Source organism: Pteronotus mesoamericanus, unplaced genomic scaffold (genome assembly GCF_021234165.1).
Source record: "Pteronotus mesoamericanus isolate MK-2021 breed Mesoamerican mustached bat unplaced genomic scaffold, CSHL_Meso_final contig_256, whole genome shotgun sequence".
NCBI lineage: Eukaryota > Metazoa > Chordata > Mammalia > Chiroptera > Mormoopidae > Pteronotus > Pteronotus mesoamericanus.
Genome location: NW_026555108.1, coordinates 5,320,503 through 5,339,934, shown reverse-complemented (window position 1 = coordinate 5,339,934; position 19,432 = coordinate 5,320,503). Strand labels below are relative to the sequence as shown.

Genomic DNA, 19,432 nt, shown 5'->3' with positions numbered 1-19,432 from the left:
GTGACCAATCATCTGTTGACTTGTTTTAGGTTTCCCATTAGAATGAACTTCTTGGAGGAAGGGACCACATCATAGTCTCTTTTGTACTTGTGATACATATCTGCTGAATAAATAGACTGTAACTGCTTCCTGGCTACCTCTGGCTGGATGTATATGTACCTTAAATCCAACATGTCCAAACACAAATTCATTTTTTCATCCTTTCCCACTCCATCTAATGCCTGTTCTTCCTCTTTCCTATCTCAGTGACATTCCCTTTCATTATATACCAGATCTCCTTACCTCCTAAATCCAATCAATCTACCTGATAAATAGGTCTTGAATATGTCCCTTCCTCCCCCTCTCTAACAGATCCTGGCCGAAATCCTTATTGTTGTCCTAGAGTTAGTTAACACACAAATTTGAGGTTAACTTCCTTTTTCTTAGATAATGATTCCAGTTACCCCAAAACTGAATGCCTTAGCATGACATTTAAGGTCTTCTGCAAATATAAAACGTTGCTACTTTTGGAGCCACAACTCCCAACAATCTCCCTTCCCTTTGGAACATACTTTGTTACATTTCTGTGCCTTTGAACATATTGTTTCATCTCTAAGGATCTCCTGGCCTGCTGCCACTTATCTACTTAGTAGACTCCTATTCATCTTGAAAGGCCCAGTTCAAATGTTCCCTTGTCTGTGAAACTTCTCGATTACTGCCAAGCAGGGTGAGACACTCTCTCCTCAGTGATGACTTGGCACTTTGTACTTAACTTATGCTATGGCACTTATCACATTGTATTTATAATGATTTTGTTTGTATCAGTCTCTTCCACTAGACTGTGAACTCCTCAGGGGCAGGATGTCTTGCTCCTCTGTGTGTCCCCAAGGGCCTAGCACAGTGACTGGCCCTTGTAGGCACTCAGGAAATGTTTGATGGATGAAAGTAATCTGACGCTGGGCCCCTTGACATCATAGCTCGGCACTGATGCCACAGCCCTGTAGCATGTTGCTGTCGATTACCTGATGTTGCTATCCTCCAAACCATGAGAAGCCTCCCCACCGTCTCCCTCATAGGACATCATGCTTTCTTCATTTTCCATGCCCATCCTTGTGTTCTCCTGAAGCATGCGGGGCTGTTTGGGTCTTATCCCACCAGGTTCCACATCAGAGTCACTTCCACTTTCACTCAGCTGGATCGCTGTGAAGAGACAGATTCTGAGATAAGCTTGACAGAAATCAGCACATTTGGCTTGGTCTACAAAACTAGTCATGCTACACACCTGTACAGGCACCTTGCCTGGACTCCTCACCTCAGAGGAGTACCTAGGGTAAAAACTGGCAAGATCTGTAGTTTAGAAACTAAATCCAAATAACCATTTCCCTTTTCCACCTCAGTCCAATCCATCTGTTTTCTTCTATCATCTCCTCCTATACTTTTCTACTGCCATTGCCATTGCCCCACAAAACATCTCAAAGCAGGATCTTTTTCTCTTCATTTTCCTTCCCTATTGCCACAGGTAACACTTCTTTTCTGCTTTTATGAAGTACTCAAATCAAAGGCGCTACTTAGGCACTGCCTTTTCCACTGTCATCTTTTGTATCCCTTGTGTTGGTATTTCTTCACTTCCTCTCAAGCTAATGAATTTGATCAGTTCTATGAGTAAGCCCTCAGTACTCTCAGGTCTGCTGGTAGATCTTCATTTAAGGAGCATACATAGCCCTGGCCGGTGTGGCTCAGTTGGTTGGAGCATCGTCCTATAAACTGAAAGGTAGATTCCCAGTCAGGGCACATGCCTGGGTTGTGGGGTTGGTCCGCAGTTGGGGCGCATGTGAGAGATAACCTGTCAATGTTTCTCACATCAATGTCTGTCTGTCTTTCTCTTCTTTCTGAGGTCAATGAGCATGTCCTCAGGTGAGGGGGGAAAAAAAGAATACGTGGCCAAGAGCTTCCTATCCAGTCCTGAGGGTGCTATGGTGAGCCACACAGGAACAGAAGCAAAGAGCAATACTTACCAGAGAAAGGGTTATCTCCTTCTTCATCACTCCCAGCATCTTCCTCATCATCTTCTCCCTCAGACATAAGTAAATCTTCATAGAGGACACTGGCTTGAGGCTGTTGTACAGTTCCTTCCTCTTCATCTGCAAGATCACCATCTGCATCTTCACCTTCCTGGATAAGACCAGTTAGGGGTCAAGGTCCCATAAATCACCCAAGTAAGAGACCAGAAGCCACCACCAGCCTCCCTTGCTGTCTCACAAGAAGTCAAGTAATTTTAGTGGATAGACTTATTTAGCTGGTTCCAAGGATTAAAGTCAGATTGGGACTCATTATAGAGACTCTCTGATATCACCTTGGGATTTGGCCTGCCCTGTACTGATTGGGCTCCTAGCATATAAAAGTGTGATGTAACCATAAGCTTTCTGCAAGCATACTCACTGGGGCTGGAGTCTTAGGTTTCCCATCTTCTCCTCCTCCTCATCATAACCTTTAATATCTATATCAGAGCCTTCCTCGCCCAGCCTACCTCGGGCCTGGCTCATCTGAGTAAGGAACACAAATAGCACATCATTGAGGGATGTGCCTACAGGAGGAGTTAACAAGGGCTCTCACCCAGGACAGATGTTACTCCCTGATATTCCAGCCAACCCCACAGCTAGTGGGGGTTGTTTACACAGCTCAAGCCATGTGTATTTTTCCCCATTCATTCTTTGGAAATCACTGATAGGGTTAAAAAAATCCAAAGAACAGGAAGGTCCTTGGTCTACTCCTACTACATTATCACAAGGAGACTCTTCCTTTCTAATCCAAGCTTTTCTTAGCTTGGGTTAGACTCTTTGGGACAGAAAAACCCTTTTGGGTTTTGCTCTTTCCAGTGGAACCCTGACTAAGATCAGCTGATAGGATTTCTGACTTCAGAATTATCTTCTGATACTGCTAGAAAAGGCCAATTTAAAATTTTTAATCTAGTTTTATAAATAACTTGAATTTAGATTATAGCATACATACAGTAGAGTAGCAGGACAATTATTCTGAACTCTGCCTCTGAATACAGTTGGTCTTTTAAGTCACTTGTCAAGTTGCTCTGATGCCTCATATACTTTCACATTTGTGCCTTTCCCAAAGTTCTGCTGTGCCTGACTTTGCCCATGGGGACAGAGAGCAGACAGCAATTTTGGCAGACAGACTTCTTTAACTGGTTATAAGTCATACTGGGACTTGCTAGAGAGACCCTCTGATGTTGCCCTGGGATTTGGCCTGCCCTGTATTGGTGGGGCTCCTATATCATAAAGGTGTAATGTAACCATAAGCTTCCTGTAAGCATATGCACTGGGGCTGAAGTCTTATGTTTCCCTTCTTCTTTCTCCTCCTCATCATACCCTTCAATACCTACACATCAGAGTCTTCCTCGCCCAGCCTACCATGGCCCTGGCACATCATGTGACATGTTAACCATCTCACCTAGAAATTATATTCTTAAGCTGCATTCCCAGGGCCAAGGATCTCAGTTATCCTTGACACATATCATATACCACCCCGCTCCCTGCTCCAAACCATACTACCAATCTCACAAAGAGAAAAAGAATACCCTACCTGTGTCTCCTGCTTGTCTGAACTGGTAGTGGGAATATCCAGGACAGACATGTTGCTCTCATCTTGAAATACAGAGGCATCTCGCGACATACTGAGGGATGTGTTGGTATCATACAAATCAGGAGGCTGTGACACAAATCATACAACTTAGCTACTATTTAGGAAAAAGAGTAAGAACTACAGAGAATTCCCCTTTAGAACACTCACTGCAGAAAAAGATCATGCAGGCCAGTCCATTTACAGAGAAAACATAACTCGAAATAACTTTAGGGACAGGTTTTGGGAAAACTTACAGATGTTGCTCATTCTAGCAGATTAATGATCATAATGTATATGATTATTAGATGCCTGAAGCAGAAAAGCTTCAAAGTTATAGGACAATTCTATGTATTAACAGATTTTCTGGTCAAAAACCTAGTTTCTTCTAAGCCTTGCATTATTGTTTTTAGGCCCAGTGCTATTTTGATTAGTTTAGAGACTTCTAATAGGAAATGGGATCAAGAAATTTTAATACCAATGAGAGAGCATCAGAAGATGCTATGAGGCAAAATGGTGCAGTGAAAAACCATGGGCTTTTGAGTAAACTGTACTGGGTTTGAGTCCTGGCTCCACCACTTGCTGGCTGAGTAACTTTAAGAAATTACTTAATCTCTCTAAGTCTTGGTTTCATCAACTGTAAAACATGGTTGATAATGTCTATCTCACAAGGTTGTTTGAACATTTAAGAGATATGTTTAAGTTTCTTACCCAATTGCCTAGTATTCAAAAAATTATAGATACCTTCTTCCCTCTTTCTTCTGCTGAAGAGAACAAGAATTTAACAAATAGACTTACTGACAGTAGGGAAGGAGGGACTGATAAAGAACAAGCTGGAGAAAGAGGAAAGAATTCTCTGAGGGCAGAAATATTATGCAGCTATTTATTAAAAAAAGCATGTTTTCAAAGACTAGTTAATGAAATAAAGGGCTCCTAATATAATGTGAAGTGAAAACAAGATCCAAAACCATCTTGACCAATTTCACTTGTCTATAAAGACACACAAGTGCACACACATGCAAACACACACATCACAGATTTGAAAGAAACACTCTAAAATGTTTACAGTGGTTGGTTCTGAGTAGTGAATTTTATTTTAGGTACTTATTTCTTCTTTATGAAATGCAAAGTAAGTAGTTTTAAATAAAATGTTAAACTGAATATATGATGCAATACAAGCTAGGTGGAAAATGGCTGAATGAAAATTACTGACTACCATCATTTACAGCTGGAAGTAAAGTATGATTAGTGCTATGTTTCTATACAACTGGAATTGTATTAGGTTAAACTTATGCAACCCTCTTTAGTAACAATTGGGTTGAAACTAGTAATGAGTAAGGACAGTCACTCATGTCCATCTTCCTCAGGTTAAGAGGTAATGGACTGGGCTTACTATTTTAAAATTTGTATAGATGAGTGAAGGCAATGATGAGAGGGTGAATTGGAATAATGAAGAGGCACCATCTACATCCTGTTCTTCATAGCAGACCCTCTAATTGCACAAAACTACAGCTACTACTCAGCAGGGAGAACAGTTGCCAGGTTTTCTTCAGCCATTTGAGATAGCGTGGGAGAGGTAGAAAAGAATGGAAGAAGACTTTTGGGTCTAAGGCTCTGACTCACCAAAGAACGATACCTATGCTGTCATAGACTAGAGCAAATCATGTGCCACTTTGTGGCTAGGATCTCCTGGAGAATGATGGCTAAAACCCAGGCTTTAACTTACCAGAAGCACCTGGTGGAAGCTGTAGGCCTATTAGTAAATAAAGCCTTCCTGTGCAACATCACTCCTCTAAGCCCCCTTGACCCAATCTGCCCTGGAAGAAGTATCTTAGGGTTCTTTACATACAGCCTCTCAAAAACCTATGTTTTGGGATAAAAGAGAGAGTAAAAGGTAGATAGGGCGAGTACATGAATGAGAGATAGCAATAATCCAACAGAAATCATATAGGTTGCATTATCAGTTCAGAGTAAAACCTGAGTAAAATAAAGAAAAGTTTGCTACTGGGAATTGGGAGAATTTTACATTAAAATATTTGATTAAATTTGAAAGGGTCTTCGAAATCTTTGTAGACAATTTTTATACAGGTAAGAAAACATGTACTGAATGTCTGCTATGTGCCAAGCAAATTAATTCATTTCATGTTTCTAACAATCTTGAAAAGTACACTTTAGAGAAAAGGAAACTGAGTTAGAGAGTTTAACTTCCCAAGTTCACAAGGCTAGATAGTAGTAGAGCTAAGATTCAAACCCAGGTCTATTTTATGCCAAACTTCATGTACTTTCCACTTTACCGTAACGCCTCCAATATAGAAACCAAGCACCAGGTATATTCTGGTAAGTCCTATTCTTCAAATATGCCATCCCTCTAAAAGTATAATATAGATGAAATATACTCATTATATTCAAGGCTCAGAACAAAAGCACTAAAAATGTCTTCTTAATCCTACTCTCTAGTGTTTGGGCATGTAAATTTGAGATTATATATATTACCTGTCATCCTTTACGATGAGAGGGAGTCAATCCAAGAAAATGGGCAACATCTGAGCTACACTAGGTACCTCTGAGGGAATGAGTAATCAGGCATTTATAAGGCACAGGAACAGTGTGGCCCATGTCTATTACTGAGAAGCCTATACTCTAGGGATGTGCTGGAGCCCTAATTCATAGGCAAGGGAGCTCCAGAGAGTCAAGAGGAAGGCCTCTGTCATAGTAGCCAAGAATCTGGTATTTCTAAATACTGCTTAAACAATTAAGATCCCACCCCACTCACTCATCCCGCACCTGCCTCTTCTGATTCAACAAGGCCACCAAGACCCATGGCCCTCACTCACCTTAGCCTTTGAGAAGACAAGAAAGCACACGAAAGGCATATGAAGAGGAAGGACAGAGAAGAAGGGTATCTCAGTAAATACATCTGTTAATATGCTCCAAATTTCCCAAACCAATAAGAAAACTGTAGGAGGTTCCTAGCCCTCAGACTCACCTGAGGTGTGTAAGGTCCTGGGGTCATTGGGTCCAAGCTTTCTAATTCTGCTTCCTCCAAAGCTGCTTCTTTAGCTGTACAAATATCCTTCTCAAGTTGAGTCAAATGCTCATCATACTGAGAAAGAAAATTAGTGAATTCATTCCACATGCATTTTAGGCACTGGGAATACAAATGTAAACAAAGCAGACAAAAATTCCTGCCCCTCATGGAGCTTCTATTCTAGAGGCAGGACACATGGTAATTAAAGTAAATAATTATATAGTTTGTTAAAAACACTTAGTTCTATGCAGGAAAATGAAGCAGGGAAGGAAATAAGGGGTGTAGGGTGAGGGTAGGGGGGTAGGATGTTACACTTTAAAATAGGATAGGCAAGGAAAGCCTCCTCACCGAAAGAAACAAAGGGGTTCCATAAAGCTAGATCCCAAAGGGACCTCCTCTTTACCACCTACCTCAGTCAGTGTCTGGTAACATATGTTCACAATTTCCTGAGCAGTCTTAGTATACTGACTTTCAGGCCCTATTAATGAAAAAAGAAAATGCTATTACCTTTGCAGACTTCAGTTCCAGAAATTTATATTGTCACCAGCATTGGCATTCCATTATCCTAGACCCCCAAAATCATGCTTCAGCGCTAACTTGGATTCTTGCTTTACTTTTAGAAGTAGAAAATTTCAAATGTATTAAAAAACAGAGGCACTAATATAATGAGCTTCCACGTACCCACTACTCAGCTTCAATGATTATCAACCCTTAAACCTGAACTTACACAAGCTTCTCAAATTGCTGTGAAGCAAATTCTAGTATTATTTCATTTCACCCACAAATTATTCAGCCTGAATCTGTAAGGATTCTTTTAAAAAATAACTATGTATGATACTACAACACTGTCAAAACCCATAGAATGTACAAGAAGAGCGAACCCTAATGTAAACATGGGCTTTGTGTGGTAATGATGTGTTAGTGTAGGTTCATCGACTGTAACAAATGTACCACTCTAGTGCAGGATTTTGATAATGGGGGAGGCTGTGCATATGCAGGGGCACATGTATATTGGAAATCTCTATACCTTTAGCTCAATTTTATTCTAAACTGCTGAAAAAAATTAAGTCTATAAAAATACCCAACTATATTACATCTAAAATAATTAACAATTCTTTAATGTTATTAAACAGCCAGTCAACACTCAAATTTCCAATAATTTCATAAATGTTCTTTTACATTTGATTTCTTTGAATCATAATCCAAATAAGGTCCACACATTGCATTTGGCTTCTGTGTCTCTTTAAGACACTCTTACCTATTAGGTAATTCTTAATGAAATTATACAGTTCCCCATATGGCCTTTGTCACAAGTTGCAAACTGGTGGCTTGCAGGTCAATCCAGTTTTGTTTGCCCACAAAAACACAAAATCAGCTCTGGCCAGTGTGGCTCAGCTGGTTGGAGCATCATCCTGAACACTGGAAGGTCACAGGTTCGATGCCCAGTCAGGACACACCAGTCAGGTTGCAGGTTTGGTCCCCGGTCAGGGTGCATGCAAGAGGCAACTGATAGATGTTTCTCTCTCACATCAATGTTTCTCTCCCTCTCTTTCTCCCTCCATCCCCCTCTCTCTAAAATCAATAAGCATGTCTTTGGGTGAAGATTAAAAAAAAATGTCAGTCCAGTTTGTGAAAATGGATTGAGCTATATATCCATAATATATACACTTTTTGTATGTTAATTATGCCTCAATTAAGTTTTTAAAAATCTTAATTGACAACATATTAATCAAGAGATTTCATATAAAAACCCAAATGTCTAATCTCTCTTAAAAAACTAAAAGATCTGGGCACTGGCCAGGTAGTTCAATTGGTTAGAGCGTTGTTACAATGCACCAAGGTAGTGGATTCACTCTCAGGTCAGGGAGCATACAAGAAGCAACCAGTGAATGCATAAACAGGTGGAACAACAAAGTTATGTTTCTCTCTCTCAAATCAATAAATTTAAAAAGAATCGAGTAATGAATGCATAAATAAGTGGAACAACAAATCGATGTTTCTCTCTCTCAAACCAATAAAAAAAAATTAAAGATCTGGCAACACAGGGTCAGCATTCCCACAAGGCACCAACTGGCTGGAGATGAGCAACAGCTGCCCCTTTTAGATAAGGCATGTTACCATAGTCCCTAATCAGGTCTGCTTAACTCATTGATGCCTGGACCCTGAAGACATGTGAGTTTTTAATCCCTGCCTTAAGTGCTTTATAATACTCTTTATATTGTTTATTCACCCATTCACTCACAAAACATATTTTAGTACCTTCTATGTGCCAGGCATTATACACAGAAATGAATGAGAGAGACGATAACCTCAAGAAGCTTATAGTCTAGCAGTGAGATAGACTATAAACTAATAGGGAAGACTGTGAAAAAATACATAAAGGGTTCAGTAGAAGCACAGGGGAGGAAGTGGCCGATTCTGGGAGGTAAAAGGCAATTAGGAAAGGCTTCACAAAGGAGGTGATCCCTGAGTTCAACGTGCTGTTTATCAAGATGTAAAGAATAAAAAAATACACCACATGTGCATGTAAAGCTTTCACGCCATACCTACTCTATTACCAGCTATTATATGAACAAGTAAGTCTTTCAGTTAAAAACTCTCACAAATATATGCCTCCTATTCTTTAAAAGATGTAAAATAAAGCTGAGTCCTTTCACAAACTGGGCCAAATACAAATAAACCAGAAAGAAAACTAAGTCAACCATGAGGATGTTTAGGATACATAAATACAGCCAGAGCTGGCCCATAATCAAAAATAGTTTGAGTGATAAGAAGACTGCAGCTCAAGTTTCTAGAGCTCTAATCTCCTAGGGCCACCAGTAGGTTGGTTCTCAAAATACTAATGGAGACAAACTGCAAAAATCATCAGACAAGCTTTCATGTTGACAGTAATGCATGATTCTAGAGAAAAAGGCTGTAAACAGGTTATAGGCCTCCTTCACCAAGCCAGTACAACATCAGCTTCTTACAGCCTACTGGCTCTCCTATCTACAAGGACCTGGCTCACGGCTAAAATTCCAGACTACAGATGAAGAATTCAGCACTTACTCTACCTCGGGGTTTTTTTTTTTTTAAAGATTTTATTTACTTATTTTCAGAGAGGGGAAGGGAGGCAGAAAAAGGTGGAGAGAAACAGGGATGTGTGAAAGAAACATCCATTGGCTGCCTCTCACACGCCTCCAACTGGGAACCTGGCCAGCAACCCAGGCATGTGCCCTGACTGGGAATCAAACCAGAGGCCTTTTGGTTCACAGGCCAGAGCTCAATCTACTGAGTCACACACCAGCCAGGGCTCTACTTAAGTTTTGAAACATAAACATAAACCAACCCTTCAACATCTCAATCCTCTCATTTATAACAAGGGAAAATTTAGTTTTTCACAAATGCAGTTTCCCTCTTATTTTTTGAAGGTGGGACCTCTTCCCTCCCCATTTTCTTTTTTAATTTTATTGATTTTTTTAGAGAGGGGATTGGGGGAGAGAGGAGGAAAAGAGGCAGACGAGAGGGAGAGAGGTGGGGAAAGGGGAGAGGGGGGAGGGAGGGAGGGACAAACAGCAACAGACATCAATTTGTTGTTCTACTTATTTATGCAATCATTGGTTGTTTCTTGGCTGTGCCCTGACTGGGGATCGGACCCATAACCTTGGAATATCAGGACAACGCTCTAACTAACTGAGCTCCCTGGCCAGGGCTTCCCTCCCCACTTTCTTTGCAACACAGAACTCTAAAGAAATACTAATACCCTCAGAATATGAAAAAATATACCTACTTACATAGTTGTTATACTTGTCTATGTGTTTTGATTACTAGCTGTGTCTGTTCTTAGTTTGACAGTCCATGCTCTCAAAAGTTACAAGAGTTTCAGCTATTTAACTTTATTACTTGACTATATGCAAAGTAGCTTTGAAATATTTTTGGTGAAAGATAGTGATGGAGTTGGCAAACCACTGTTATCATCAAAAAGGAACAAAACATCCAGATGTTTTATCTCCACCTCTGCCAGGAATTTTTGAACACGGTGGTAATGAGAGAGAGATTCATGAACTTCCTGAAACTATAGACAAAATTTTGTATGTAATACAAACTTTTGTGGGTACAAAATCTGTTTCTTCATCAGACTCTCAAAAGGGTCCGTAACTACCTCCATGAAGCTAAAAACCTTGCTCTATATCCTGAAGCAACTAGGAGCATACTACTAAAAGTAAGATAATCAGCTCTAGGTTTCACATTTTAGGAAGAAAGAAGAGTCCAGTGTGGAGACGTAGAAAGATAACAGGGTCACTGTGGGAATAAAAATAGTGCTGAGGTTATTGGGGGGAAGAAAGAATAGAAACTGAATTCCAATCTCCTAGTCCCTAATGGTTATTATACAGAAAATCAGAATTAATTTGTAAAGCATAAATTTCAGAATGACATGAAAATGAGTATGAGTCACTTCTGGCCAAGATGGAGGCATAGGTAGATATATTTAGCCTCCTCGCACAACCAAAAGAAGGAAAACAACAAATTTAAAAACAAAAAATAACCTGAACTGCCAGAAAATCGAACTGTATGGAAGTCCAACAACCAAGGAGCTAAAGAAGAAACATTCACCCAGACCAGTAGGAGAGGTGAGAGGTCACATGGCAAGGTGGAGGCTGGATGACTGGATGGTCCCACATTTGCATGTGGATAAACCAGAGGAACAGCTGGGGAGCAAGACAGACTGCGCAACCCAGGGTTCCAGTGCGGGAAAAGAAAGCCCCAAAACCTCAGGCTATAAAAACCTGTGGGGGTTGCAGCAGGAAAAAACTCCCAGCCTCACAGGAGAGTCTGTTGGAGAGACCCACAGGGTCCTAGAACATACACAAACCCACCCTACCTGGGAATCAGCACCAGAAGGACCCAATTTGCTTGTGAGTAGCGGGGGAAGTGACTGAAAGCTGGCCGAGAGACGAGCAAGCGGCATTGTTTCCTCTCAGACCCTTCCCCCACATACAGTGTCACAACTCAGCGACCTGAGTTGCCCTGCCCTGGCGAATACCTAAGGCTCCGCCCCTTCCAATGATTTCCAAGACACACCAAGACAAAGAAATATGGCCCAAATGAAAGAACAGATCAAAGCTCCAAAAATAGAACTAAGCGATGAACAGATAGCTAACCTATCAGATGCAGAGTTCAAAACACTGGTGATCTGGATGCTCACTGAATTGGTTGAGTATGGTCGCAAAATGGAGGGAAAAGTGAAGGCTATGCAAAGTGAAATAAAGAAAAATACACAGGGAACCAACAGTAAAGGGAAGGAAACCAGGGTTCGAATCAACAATTTGGAACAGAAGGAAGAGATAAACATTCAACCAGAACAGAAGAAACAAGAATTCAAAAAAAAAAAAATGAGAAGCTTAGGAATCTCTGGGACAACTTTAAACATTCCAACATTCGAATCATAGGAGTGCCAGAAGGAGAAGAGGAAGAGCAAGAAACTGAAAACTTACTTGAAAAAACAATGGAGAACTTCCCCGATCTGGCCAAGGAAATTGACTTCCAGGAGATCCAGGAAGCTCAGAGAGTCCCAAAGAGGCTGGACCCCAAGCAGCACACACCAAGGCACATCATAATCACATCACCCAAAATTAAAGATAAGGAGAGAATCTTAAAAGCAGCAAGAGAAAAGAAGACAGATACCTACAAAGGAGTTCCCATGAAACTATCAGCTGATTTCTCCAAAGAAACCTTACGGGCAAGAAGGGGCTGAAAAGAAGTGTTCAAAGTCATGAAATGCAAGGACCTCCGTCCAAGATGACTCTATCCTGCAAAGCTATCATTTAGAATGGAAGGGCAGGTAAAGTGCTTCCCAGATATTGTAAAGTTAAAAGAGTTCATCATCACCAAGCCCTTATTATATGAAAAGATAAAGGGACTTACATAAGAAAAAGAAGATCAATAACTATGAACAGTAAAACAGAGGGGTGGGGGAGGGGAAGAATGGGGGGAAAGTACAGGGAATAAGCAGCAGAAATAGTAGGTACAAAATAGGCAGGGGGAGGTTAAGAATAGTATAGGAAATGGAGAAGCCAAAGAACTTATACACACAACCCATGAACACGAACTAAGGTGTGGGGGATGCTGGGTGAGGTGGTGGGGTGATGTAGGGTGGAGGGGAATAAAGGGGAGGGAAAAATGGGACAGCTGTAATAGTATAATCAATAAAATATATTTTAAAAATGAGTATGAAAGATAAGGTAATCTGTGAATGATCACTGTGCCCCCTACAGGAGAATAAGCTACCCATCTACAAAAAGAAATGCTTTTCTGAAAATATTTTGCGTGCGCGCTCTCTCTGTCTGTCTCCATTAAATCATGGCAAAGCAACCCTGGCCAGGTGGCTCAGTTGATTGGAGCATTATCTCATACACCAAAAAGGTTGCTGGTTCAATCCCTGGTCAGGGCGTGCATGGGAGGCAACCAATCAATGTTTCTCACATCAATGTTTCTCTCTCTCTCCCCCTTCCTTTCTTTCTAAAATCAGTAAACATATCCTCAGGTGAAGATTAAAATAAAATCAGTCATGGCAAAGCAACCACAAATGTCCTGAAAAAAATATTCACTTATATTCTGCCTTTTTCCAAATAAGGATTGGCAGTAACCTACAGTCTCATATATAATTCATATCCGAATGTCCTTAAATAGTGGTAATTCCAATGATAGCTTTGGAAAGTTGATATTCTAAAATCAAGAAGATTCCTTTTTTTGTCATTTCTAAGTTAATTCACCTCTTTAGTGATGCAAGGAGAAAGTTACAAGCTTTGTGTTTCTAGTTAGGGAGGGAAAGCAAGTATCATTGCTATTTGAAAGATTTCAGAGAAAAATACCAGTCAAGTTGGTGAGGCAGTCATGCACAACTAAGGAGAGAAGGAGGTTTGTAATCCCTTCTAAGCTCACATTTCCTTTGAGAACCTTTCCACAAATACTAAAAATAACCTTCCCCCTAAGAAAATGAGTACTCTGCCAAAACAAGCATAAGTTATTATCTTGACAGTGAACAGTAGGTGATATACATGTATTCCAATGTGAATCATTAAAATTAAAAAATAAAACCTGAGTAGCAAGACAGCTTAAATCAGTGCCAGATTTTAAAAGAAGAAAAGACAAAAAATATGCACAGCTACTTCCTAAAGAAACTATAATTACTAAATTCAACTATGCATAGTGCAGAGATCCCAAAGAGATAAGCTTGGGCTCTCCCAATTGTTAGCTCAAACTAGGTTCAGGAAAAGTGAAAAGAGAAGTGAATATCATCTTTTAGACTGTAGCTAGGCTCTTTACATTATATAGAATGTGGATCAAATGCAAATTAGGATGTTTAGTTTCCAAGATAAGAGGTTTGATCTCTCAAATCACAGTAACAGAATGCCACTCAGAATCTGGACTACAAACTCAAGAAGCTCGAAACTATCCAGAAGGGAATTGGGATAATGAATCTCACTGGGCCAAGGGTAGGATTTATATTCAGGACCTGTTTGATGAAAAGCTCCCCCAAACCTAAAACTACTTCTTCTTTAATTCCAAATGAACCACCAGTCCATTTAGCAACATATTTTATATATATATAATCTCCTTGGCTAAATGTATTCATGTCTTATCTCTACAACAATTAGAAAAGTAACAATAGAGATACTTTAAAATGCTTTTTCCTGTAGAGTAAAATTTATAATAGGGCTCAACTCTTCATTTTTAAGCACTTAATATAAGCCATGTATAGTGCCAGGTTCTGGTGATACAAAACAGAAAACAGAACGAGCAAGTAAAAAAACAAAAACAAATACAAGAGAGAGGTCCTTGTCCTCGATGCCCTTCCTGGTCTCATGGAAGATGCATATACACAAACTCATTTCATTAATGTACAAAGTACTAAGGGACTGTAGAGAAAGTAGCAATTGTGTCACAGAACAAAGCAGTGTTAAAGAACACTTCATCAAAATTGTTCTTATCAAGTCCACAGTGATATGCTAACTGCCAAATCCAGTTAACATTTTTCAGACTTGACTCTAGGAGCGTCAAGCTCCTAGAGTTGTATTTACAACTGCCACTCACTTCTTCCTTGAAACTCTGATCCCGTGGCTTCTACAGACCACTTTCCACTCTTTCCTGGTATTGCACCTCTTTATCTTTGGTCATTAGTTCATTCAACAGATACTTACTGAATGTCTACTGTGTGCAAAGTATTATCCTAAGCACTAGGGACATGAGACAAACACAGTTCCTGCCTTATGGGGCTTACAGAAATCACTTACTAGATTTAGGCCATTTTTCTTTCTACACTCTTTGCCCAACTTTACATGATACCAACTACAATAGCTTACATAGAATAAACGAGGGTAAAATTAACATTGACTTATATCCCTCATGGTAAGGTTTTGTTTTGTTTTTCCTGACACCACAGAGTTACCTTGAAAGTACATTAGAAGACTACAGGGATAAAAGAAAACCTTTTTTTTTTTCTGTGTTTCCTTTTGTGTTTAATAAATAATGATCTTTTTTTCCCCAAATGATATTTTTAAAAATGTGAACTTTGTTGTATTTAGCCTTATTATTTTCTGATGTATGCCTGTTTACTGGCTTACTATACTATCTCACTCACCACAAGTATGGACTTTCAGTGACCCGCTGGACTTTCAGTCTTATACCAGATTGCTATATCACTATCTACTAGCTCAATACAGTTTGTGAGAGAAGAGGGCTACTTAAGTTATGGACATAAGATGTCTATTCCTCAACAAAGTTAAGGAAATGCTGAATTCTCAAACAAAAAAGCAGTATTCTCAAGAAATGAAATGTCAAGTGACAATAACCACTGGGCAATCTACCTCTACTTCAGCCACAGTATTTTTTAAAAGCAAAGTGGAAATCCAATTTAGACACTTTTACAGAAACATTCATAATGACATTCATTTAACTCCTTTGCCTTTTTAAGTCACCTATGAACAGATTTTACTTAAACAAGATCACATACTTACATGAATGAAAAAATGTCCGTAACATACATATTGTCAAATGAAAAAAGAAAACTGTAGAGCAGAATGTAAATACATTTCTTTTGTCAAAAAGGAAAAAGTACATGATATGTATAGAAAAACATCCAGAATGCTTCATACAAAACCTGACCTTGGCTACTCTGGAGAATAGGATGGAAGGAGGAAAAGGAGAAAGAGAGTTTTCTTTTTTCACTTTATATAATTCTATATGGTTTGATGTTTTCAAATGAGCATGTAATTTTTTATGATGGAAAATTCTGGTTTAAGTTACACACTTGAACTTTACAGAAATAATTTGACTGGCAAAGATTTTTAAACATTGGTAATTCCCAGTGTTTGGAGAGACTGTAGGAAAAAAGGCCTTTTCCATTACTGTTATTTTTACTATAAAACAGGTCCAACTTTTTTGGAAACCTTTCAGAACATTTATCAAAATTTCCTACAGAAATATTCCTACAAGTGTGCAATGATATCCATGAAAATATAAAACTAGTAAAAAGCTGCTTGCAAACCAACATTATAGAAATACTTTATAAATGCCCAACAGAGGAATGATTACATAAATTATGATACATATATGTGGAATACATTAAACAGAATGATAGATATCTCTTTGTACTAACGTAAGACAGAATCAGTAAAGTTATCAATTCTCCCCAAACTTATCTATAGGCCTAACTCAATTCCTTTCAAAATGCCGGCAAAACTTTTTTTATAGGTACAGACAAGATTCTTCTAAAATTTATGCAGAAAGGCAAATGAATAAGAAAACAATTCAGAAAAAGAATAAAGTAAATCAACTGTAATTGAAAACGGATTAAAAATTAATAAAGTGAGGGAAAATCATTCTACCCGGTAAGACTTACTCTATGGTAGTGTGTAAAGGGATAGATATAGAAGATCAATGGAACAAAATAAACTCAGAAATAGATCCACACACTCAATTGATTTTTGACAAAGGTGCCAGAAGCAATTCAAAGGAGTAAAGATAGTCTTCTCAACAAATAATAATAGACCAACTGGACATTTCACAGGTAAAAAAAAAAAGAACCTCAACCTAAATCTTATACTGTATACAAAAATTATTTCAAAGTGGAACATGGATTTAAATGTAGAACATTACAACTCTAAACTTTTCAAAGATAATATGTGAGAATCTTTGTGACCTTGGGTTAAGTAAAGAATTCCTAGAGATATACCAGAAGCACTATACAGACAGAAAAAAATTGGTTCATCAAAATTAAACATTTCTGTTCTTCCAAAGATACTGTCAAAAGACTGAAAAGATGAGACACAAACTGGGAGAAAATCTTTGTACATCATTTATCTAATAAGTAACATGCACCTAAATTATATAAAGAACCCTTAAAACTCATTATTAAGAAAACAAAATAGTTAAAGCTGGGACCAAGAAATCAACAGATACTTCACCAAAGAAAATACAGATGGCAAATAAACACATGAAAAAATGTTTAACATCATTAGCCATTTGGGAAATGCAAAGTAAAACAATGAGATGAAGACCAGGTAAATTTTTTTTAAATGGTAATAACACTAAATACTGTAGAGAAACCAGATCCTTCATACATTGCTGATGGGAATGTAAAATGGTACAGGCACACTGGAAAAAGAGTATGGCAATTTCTTATAAAATTAAACATACATTTTTCCATCATACTGTTGGGCATTTATCCCAGAGAAATGAAAATTTATATTCACACCAAACCCTGTATATGAATGTTCACAGCAGCCTTATTCATAATAGGAAAAATACTGGAAATCTAAATGTCCTTCAATGAGTTAAACAAATTCTGATACAATGGAACACTATTCAGTATTTTTTTAAAAAATGAACTATTGTTACATACAACAATTTGGGTGGATCTCAAGAGATGCTTATTTAAAAAAGTCAACCTCAAAAATGTTGTATTATTCTTTATCTAACACGCTCAAGTGTGAAAACTATGCAGAGATCAGATAAGTGGTTGCCAGGGGACAAAGACAGTGGTAGGTACACACGGGGGGCTGCAGATACAGAGGAACATCAGGGAATTCTTTTGTGGTGAAAAAACAATTCTAAATCTTGACTGTGGTAGTAGCTACATGATGGCATAAAACTATACACAAACATGCACAAATATAGTTTTTTTTAAAAGGTACAAAGTGAATAAAGTCTGTAATCTAGTTCATGGTAATGTACTAGTATCAATTTCCTGGTTTTGATTTTGACCTACAGCTATGTAAGACGTCACCACTGGAGGTAGCTAGGTAAAGGGTACATAGGAATCTCTGTATTATTTTTATAATTTCTTGAATATATTTTAAAAAGATCAGGATATATTCATGAGCAAAGAGCCAATTACAGAATAATTATAAAAATGGCATTTTTATTAAAAAGACAAAAATAAATTTAAAAACATTGTAATTATTAAACATGTTTTATGTAAGTAAGAGAAGAGTATGGAATGAAAATATGGGGCCGGTGGACGCCTCTGAGTAAGCATCGGTGAAATCTCCTCTCCTGTGGTCGTCATGTCTAAGTCAGAGTCCCCCAAAGAGCCGGAGCAGCTACGGAAGCTCTTTATCGGAGGTCTGAGCTTTGAAACAACAGATGAGAGCCTGAGGAGCCATTTTGAGCAATGGGGAGCGCTCACAGACTGTGTGGCGATGAGAGATCCAAACACCAAGTGCGCCAGAGACTTCGAGTTTGTCACACATGCCACTGTGGAGGAGGTGGATGCAGCCAGGAATGCAAGGCCACACACGGTGGATGGAAGAGTTGTGGAACCAGAGGGCTGCGTCAAGAGAAGATTCTCAAAGACCGGGTGCCCACTTAACCGTGAAAAAGATTTTTGTTGGTGGAATTAAAGACACTGAAGAACATCACCTAAGAGATTATTTTGAACGGTATGGGAAAATTGAAGTGACTGAAATCATGACTGATCGAGGCAGTGGCAAAAAGAGAGGCTTCGCTTTTGTAACCTTTGATGACCAGGATTCTGTAGACAAGATTGTCATTCAGAAATACCACACTGTAAATGGCCACAACTGTGAAGTAAGGAAAGCCCTATCTAAGCAAGAGATGGCTAGTGCTTCATCCAGCCAAAGAGGTCGAAGCGGTTATGGAAACTTTGGAGGTGGTCGTGGAGGTGGTTTTGGTGGGAATGACAACTTTGGCTGTGGAGGAAACCTCAGCGGTCGAGGTGGCTTTGGTGGTAGCCGTGGTGGTGGTGGTTCTGGTGGCAGTGGGGATGGCTATAATGGATTTGGGAATGATGGAAGCAATTTTGGAGGTGGCAGAAGCTACAATGATTTTGGCAATTACAACAATCAATCTTCAAATTTTGGACCCATGAAAGGAGGAAACTTTGGAGGCAGAAGCTCTGGCCCCTATGGTGGTGGAGGCCAATACTTTGCCAAACCACGAAATCAAGGTGGCTATGGCGGTTCCAGCAGCAGCAGTAGCTACGGCAGTGGCAGAAGGTTTTAGTTGCTGCCAGGAAACAAAGCTTTAGAAGGAGAGGAGAGCCAGAGAAGTGACGGGAAGCTACAGGTTACAACAGATTTGTGAACTCAGCCAGGCACAGTGCTGGCAGGGCCCAGCTGCCACAAAGAAGACATGTTTTAGACAATACTCATGTGAATGGGCAAAAAACTCGAGGACTGTATTTGTGACTAATTGTATAACAGGTTATTTTAGTTTCTGTTCTGTGGAAAGTGTAAAGCATTCCAACAAAGGGTTTTTAATGTAGTTTTTCTTTATTCTTTTTTTTTTTTTGCA

General features: G+C 39.1%; 2 protein-coding genes across 4 annotated transcripts in view; one reads left to right on the top strand and one right to left on the bottom strand.

Annotated features, from left to right (window-relative positions):
* TAF1 (TATA-box binding protein associated factor 1) overlaps window positions 1-19,432 on the bottom strand; it is a 67,802-nt gene that overhangs the window by 2,915 nt on the left and 45,455 nt on the right. For all 3 annotated transcript variants that reach the window (XM_054574297.1, XM_054574299.1, XM_054574298.1), the window contains exons 33-37: window positions 7,048-7,115; window positions 6,596-6,712; window positions 3,574-3,699; window positions 1,995-2,151; window positions 1,002-1,179 (exon numbers count right to left, since the gene is read on the bottom strand). In XM_054574297.1, the coding sequence (XP_054430272.1) occupies window positions 1,002-1,179; window positions 1,995-2,151; window positions 3,574-3,699; window positions 6,596-6,712; window positions 7,048-7,115 (646 nt within the window). The remainder of the gene's footprint in view (window positions 1-1,001; window positions 1,180-1,994; window positions 2,152-3,573; window positions 3,700-6,595; window positions 6,713-7,047; window positions 7,116-19,432) is intronic.
* On the top strand, window positions 18,134-19,175 carry LOC129071137 (heterogeneous nuclear ribonucleoprotein A1-like). The gene is given in 2 exon segments (XM_054574300.1): window positions 18,134-18,440; window positions 18,442-19,175. Coding segments are annotated over 2 exon segments (957 nt in total). The 5' UTR covers window positions 18,134-18,183; the 3' UTR covers window positions 19,142-19,175.